The sequence below is a fragment of the Aphis gossypii genome, unplaced genomic scaffold (assembly GCF_020184175.1).
Source record: "Aphis gossypii isolate Hap1 unplaced genomic scaffold, ASM2018417v2 Contig00461, whole genome shotgun sequence".
NCBI lineage: Eukaryota > Metazoa > Arthropoda > Insecta > Hemiptera > Aphididae > Aphis > Aphis gossypii.
In genome coordinates this window covers 14809-21482 of record NW_026083118.1, presented here as the reverse complement: position 1 = coordinate 21482, position 6674 = coordinate 14809, and the positions used below count along the sequence as shown (strand labels likewise).

At 34.3% G+C, this 6674-nt stretch overlaps 3 protein-coding genes across 3 annotated transcripts; 2 read left to right on the top strand and 1 right to left on the bottom strand.

Annotated features, from left to right (window-relative positions):
- Nucleotides 1-253: 253 nt before the first annotated feature.
- Nucleotides 254-2746, top strand: LOC126554305 (uncharacterized). Its single transcript, XM_050209389.1, has one exon. The coding sequence runs from the start codon at nt 254-256 to the stop codon at nt 2744-2746; it is 2493 nt and encodes an 830-aa protein (XP_050065346.1).
- An 891-nt stretch (nt 2747-3637) lies between these two features.
- Nucleotides 3638-5041, top strand: LOC126554299 (death-associated inhibitor of apoptosis 1-like). The gene is made up of 2 exons (XM_050209383.1): nt 3638-4028; nt 4848-5041. The coding sequence occupies exons 1-2, from the start codon at nt 3686-3688 to the stop codon at nt 4877-4879; spliced, it is 375 nt and encodes a 124-aa protein (XP_050065340.1). The 5' UTR covers nt 3638-3685; the 3' UTR covers nt 4880-5041.
- Nucleotides 5042-5416: 375 nt separating this feature from the next.
- LOC126554300 (uncharacterized) lies at nt 5417-6154 on the bottom strand. The gene is made up of 4 exons (XM_050209385.1): nt 6086-6154; nt 5868-5960; nt 5597-5799; nt 5417-5510 (listed from the first exon to the last, which is right to left on the bottom strand). Exons 1-4 carry the CDS (start codon nt 6137-6139, stop codon nt 5438-5440), a joined length of 423 nt encoding a protein of 140 aa, XP_050065342.1. The 5' UTR covers nt 6140-6154; the 3' UTR covers nt 5417-5437.
- Nucleotides 6155-6674: the final 520 nt, after the last annotated feature.

Below are 6674 nucleotides of genomic sequence, written 5' to 3'. Positions count from 1 at the left end.
GAGGCTGCTCCGCCTCAATTCACTGAAAATGGTCAATGTGAAGAGCTGTTCCGTTCTGAAATGGTCCGAGACTCTAATGGTCGGTTTTCTGTTCCCCTTCCTTTTCGTCGTAGGTCGCTCAGCAGAAGCGTTTCCGGGTTCTCGACAGGTTGCTCTTAAACGTTTCTTAAATTTGGAAAGGAAATTGTCTGCAGATAACATCTTACATAGTGCTTATTGTAAATTTATGACAGAATACGAGGAGCTAGGTCATATGTCCCGTGCTGAAGGCGAAGGTCAGTACTTTATTCCCCATCATGCCGTGCACAAGGTCGAAGGTAACGAACTCAAGTTGCGCGTAGTCTTTGATGCGTCTGCCAAATGTCATTCCGGAATATCCCTCAATCAGTGTTTGTTGGTTGGTCCAAAGTTGCAACAGGATATTGTTGATGTCTTGGTCGGATTCCGGATGCATAAAGTCGCATTCACTACGGATATATGTAAAATGTATCGGCAGATCGATGTATTGCCGCAATACCGGGGATACCAGTATATCCTTTGGAGGGATTCGCCGCAGGTGTCGGTGAAAGAGTATACTCTCAACACAGTTACGTACGGTGTGAATAGTGCTCCGTATCTCGCTTTACGGGTTCTTCGGTATATTGCTGACAACGACTGTGAAGCTCTTCCAGACGTCAAGGCCGCATTGTACAACCAAACCTACATGGACGACATCTGTGTCGGTACAGATTCGTTGGAGGCTGCAAAAGTGCTTCAGTCTGACCTGATAAAGACGCTCGCCAAATCCGGCTTACAACTGAAGAAGTGGGCCAGCAATAATCCAGATTTGCTGTCACATCTACCAGCGGAAGATTGTTCAAGAGATCCCTTGACTTTCGACCAGGACGATGCTTCACAGGTGTTAGGCATGCGGTGGAATCATGGAAAGGATTATTTCTCATTCAGTTCCAAAAACTTTAGAATGACCTTAACTAAGCGCGGTGTACTATCCATGATAGCTAGGATCTTCGATCCACTGGGCTTGCTCGCCCCGTCGATCTTTTACGCTAAGACAATCATGCAGCGTGTGTGGCTCGCACACATCGGATGGGACGATCAACTTCCGTCAGATTTACTTGAAGAATGGAGCAATTTTTATTTCTCGTTAGGATGGCTCACGGGAATCAAGATTCCTCGCTTCATCGGTTGCTCTTCCGGGTGTAGCTATGAATTGTGTGGTTTCTGTGACGCTTCAGGAAAGGGATATGCTGCGGTTGCTTACCTTCGTGTGACTGATCCGTCAGGAGGTACGCGTGTATATCTTATTGGATCCAAGACCAAATTAGCCCCGATTAAGGCCGTGACCATTCCGAGACTAGAACTTTGTGGGGCAGTGCTATTGGCACTATGGCTGTGCAGATTGAAACGAATTTTGGAGAACAAATTGGTGATCAAGGGGACGTTCGCGTGGACGGACTCAACCATTGTGCTCGCATGGTTGAGTAACCCCCATTCGTCGTTCAAGACCTTTGTGTCCAACAGAGTCCATCAGATCAAGTCAACGGCTCCCGATTGTCAGTGGTTTCATGTCAGCTCAGAGGAGAATCCAGCTGATTGTTGTTCAAGGGGTCTCCGTCCTTCAGATCTTGTGAAGTCAGATATTTACTGGAAGGGTCCTGCGTTTCTAGCAACATCAGTCGAAAATTGGCCGAAAGAAGTCGTGAGTCTAGCGTTAGATCAGCTACCGGAAGTCAAGCCGGTATGTTTGCTGACACAAGTTCGATCTTCTTCGGAATGGTTTGCGCGATTTTCTTCGTTTGATAACATGATTAGAGTGGTAGCTCGACTACGTCGTTTTGTGTTCAGATGTCAAAAGAAGGAGGTCCAATCGGGTTTTTTGCAGCAGTCGGAGTTGGATGCTGCATTGATTGCTGTGGTCAAATGTGCACAGGTGTGCTTCTTGCGTGAATTGGTTGAATGCTTAACCAAAGGTAAAGAGATTAAACATAAATCGTTGGCTCGTCTTTCTCCTTTCTTAGACTCAGTTAGAGTAGTTCGTGTAGGAGGTCGGCTGAACAATTCGAGTTTGTCTCAGCGTAGAGTTTACCCTATGCTCATACCAAAAGAATCTCATCTTGCAATGCTCATTGCTGGACATTGGTATCGTTATGCCTGTCATGCTAGTCCTCGGTTACTTACTGCAATTGTATCGAGACGATTCTGGATCATTAACATTCGCTTAGTTGTTCATCGGGTGATCCGAAAGTGTACAGTTTGCGTACGAGTCGCAACAGTTAACCCCCAACCTCAGATGGCAGATCTGCCAGAGTTCCGAGTTCGGGAAGCTCCTCCGTTCTCTGTTGTTGGCATTGATTATGCGGGACCTCTGCAGATGAAAGAGCTAAGTTTCCGTAAGGCTCGTATTTGCAAAGTATATGTAGCAGTATTTGTTTGTATGACTACCAAGGCGGTACATTTGGAGTCAGTTACTGCTCTGTCCACAGATGCGTTTTTGATGACGTTGGATAGGTTCGTTGCTCGTCGTGGCTTACCTTCGTATATCTATTCGGACTGTGGCACTAATTTTGTTGGTGCAGCTAAGCAGTTGCGTCGGTTGATCAACCACCCTGACCAACAGGATAGGATCTCAGGTCACTTACCGTGCGAATGGCATTTCAATCCCCCTGGTGCTCCCCATTTTGGTGGGATTTGGGAAGCCGCCGATAAAAATCAATACTGCTACTATCCAATTGCCGATCATTTATAATCGAAAATTTAAAAAAGTATGTGGTCGTAGCATGTAACACGTATTTCCACTGGTGAATGTGAATTATAAATTTTATTTTTAAATTATATTATTTTATTTCTCGATTATACTATATTAAAACAAACAGAAAATCACTGATGTATTTCAATAAATAAAGTTTTTTTGTAATTGTATTTTTGTTTTTATCTTAAACAAATTTAATGCATATTTTTGTAAATAAAATACATGTTTTACAATTTTTTGCATATAAATCCTAGCCCCTGATAATTACTAATTAGTAATAGTAACAGTAATAATGATATATTAATATTAGTAATATAGTAGTATACTAATAATTAGTGTGGAAAAGTACCTACATATTACCCTGTGTCTCTGTACTCTAACTCTCTTTGTAAGTAGTAACTATAATGTTATTAGTAGTATACATTTGTATGTTCTGCGCACTTTTGACTGCGGAGATTGCAAATTTTTAAGGGGGATTTTTCCCCTCAAACTTTTTTTTTCTCCGCTCTACCAGACTGCGGTGATTTTAAAATTTTTAGGTGGATTTTCCCCCCTCAAACTTTTTTTTCTCCGCTGTACCAGTAAAAAACACTGATTCCCAAAAACCATAATGTATGTTCTGCGCACTTTTGACTGCGGAGATTTTTAAAATTTAAGGTATAGTTTCCGCCTTTAACCAATTATTTTTTCCCCTGTTACACATAAAGTTTAAACAGTGTATACACACTTCAACACTATTTATTTCCCTAGTAAGTTAAACATTCAGGTTACACTGTAATTTCATTTTTTTTAATAAATTATAGATAAAAGTCGTTTTATTGAATTCATTTCAGTTCAGACAGTTCAGTTAATATTCAACCATCGTTCAATCAGGTTCTGTTAGTTTTAATCAAGTTTAATTCATTTAAGTTTTTTTTATTTTTTTTTTTATAAAAAATGAATTTTCAACAAATTAACAACAGTTTTTGTTCACTTGTTTCGTTAGTACGAAACAATGCATATCCTACATATCCAGAATTCACTACATTTATATCAAGATTGAAAACATTCAATTTATTTCCGTTGACTTCATCTCAAGATAAATACTCATTAGCTGAAAGCGGTTTTATATATTCAGGGAAAAAAGATATTGTTGAATGTTTTTGCTGTGGTATTATATTGCATCGTTGGGAAAAAGAAGATAATCCATGGATTGAACATTCAAGATGGAATCCGAAATGTGTTTTTGTATTATTATCAAAAGGAAATCAGTTTGTTGAAAATGTAGTAAAAAAATATGGTAAGATTATCGATATTTGTGATTGTGATTGTGGATCAAGGTCATATGATACTGTTGTTTAGTTCATTTAACTTTCTATATTTCAATAAAAAAAATCTGAATTTAATAAACTTAAATGTGTTAATAACTTATTTAATACCTCGTGAACGTATAGCCTAGTGGGATAACGCGTCTAATTTAAATTTAATATGTTAATGATTTTTAAAAAATGTTTCAGGTTCTATCGAATTAGATAGGTAAGTATAATAACTCTTTACTGTTTATCCAACTAGACACTATACGTTCACATTTTTTTTTATTTTTTAACCTTACATTTTTTTAGTATATAACATGTATGGATAAACAAAACTTGTTAGTTTGAGCTAAGCTGTCTAGTGATCATATTCATATTTCTAGAAAAAAAAATACTGTTTACTGTTTTTTTTATTTTATCAATATGAATCCATCAATCGTTGTATCAAAATCTGTGTTCGATATTCGTCCTTTTAGTAAGAAAAGTGTAACCGTTGGACTTCTAGTTAATAAGCAAATTTCAATTATTATATTATTAGAATGTAAATTAACTAAAAAAGTTGTAACGTTAGATCTTGATCAGTGGTGTAAGTTAATGTGCGAAAACAATTTTAATACAATTATCGAAAATTTGCATACTCGTTGTAAACGTGTTAAGATAGCTGATAATTTTTTCTACTCTGTTAATGTAACCAATCAACTATAGTTTTATATTCTAATGATAATTATATAACATTATCTCATATTGATCTTCATCGTTTGAAACAATTACAACATTGTATTGACTTGTATATTGTTGAAAAACAGAAAAAATTGGAATCATACCAAAAAACGTTTGATACAGCTTATACGTTAATTAAGTCTGACGTAAATGGGTTACCATCATCTTGTCAACGAAACGAATTTACAAATCAATATATTCAAAATTATGATTTCAGCTACAGCAATATACAAAGTGAAGATTGTTCATTTATGTACGAGTTATTACAATTTCATTTTAATTCATTATCGAACATGATATTACAAGATTTAGTGATGTAATATAAAAAAAGTTTCTTAATTTATTTTTTTATCGTTCTTGTTAAAAAAAAAAAAAAAAAAAAATGTGAAATTAATACCACTTGTATACTAACTTTCAATATTTTTATTTTATTTTATTTTTATTTTATTTTAACCTATATATGAATTATTATTATTTTTTTTTTTATCTAAATAATAAAAAATAAATATAAATATAAAAATTTTTTTTTTATAAATAAAATTAATCCAACACCATACAACCTATCCTATTACATACATTTTATAAGTTTATTTTTTTTTGGTTTGTGTCTGAGAAGCTTCTTGGCGGGATGTCGCATCATTTTGTCGAAAACAGATTGAATGAGCGTCACCATTTCTTAGGCTGTAGTTAAATCATCCGGATGCTGTCCTGTTAAAGATATTTTAAGTGAGCATTCAGCATGCTTCCATCTAAAAAAGTTAGGTTAAATTAAAGTTTATTATAAATATTTCACTTTAGTTAAATATATATATATTATTATTATTATTATTATTACCTATCTTGCAGAGCAACTTTATCAATTTTAGCACATTTATAATGTGCTATAGTCCAGTAATCTACAGCCGTATTGTCTACAGGTGTCTTAACCGTTAATGAACAATCATCCTTTTTTATATTCAAGGTGTTCTCTGCATCGGTTGGTATAGTTGGATCTGTTATTAAATCTAATATTTTGTCTGTATAACAAATAGCAGTGCTCTATAAAATAATAATTAAATTATATTTTTTTACTTTTTCGTAATATGTTATAAATTTATATAACTCACCTTTTTCGTCTTTTTCGATACTGGTTTCTTCTCCGGTTTTACAGCTAACCTTTTCGATGTACCTTTTTTTTGAGATGTTGTTGCAATATTATCCTATAATTAAAATAGACGATAAGCTGATGACGGTTTACAAAATCAATTTTTCATAAAATATTTAATATTTTTTAATTAAAAAAAAATTAATTATTAATAATTTTAATTATTTTTTTTTTACTTACTTCGGAAAATACAACCGACTCCTCGTCATCGCTTTTAAAAGAGTAGCAGGACATTTTTTCAAAATTAAATTAATTTTATTAAAAAAAAAGTGTAGATTGTAAAATCTGTTGAAGTATACTGAATATACTGTATCGATGAGTCTCTTATATATGTAACCACTTCTACTCCTCCTCTTAAGTCTAAAATAATCAGTTCAGCTAAAACACTAACTAGAATAAAATTTGAAAGGTACGTCTTTTCAATTCGAAAAAATAGAATGTAATAACAAGTGCGATTTGTATCTAAAAGAATGTAATTGACTTCTACATTTCAATGTCAGATTTGAAAGGTTATATACAATTTAGCAAGGTACGTAAATTTAGCAAGGTAAGATTAAAATTAAATAATTGGTTATAGTAAACATGAAATAGAAACGTACGTATATTTTGGAGATTACGCCGCCCAAATAGTTTAATATAAAAGCGGTTGTGGTAGTATTAAAAATTAGACATACAGCTAGTTCAGTAGAAACACTATGTAGAAATCCGGCATATTACATTAGTTGGTTAGATTTAGAATAATGAATATTAATATATATGATAATTGGAT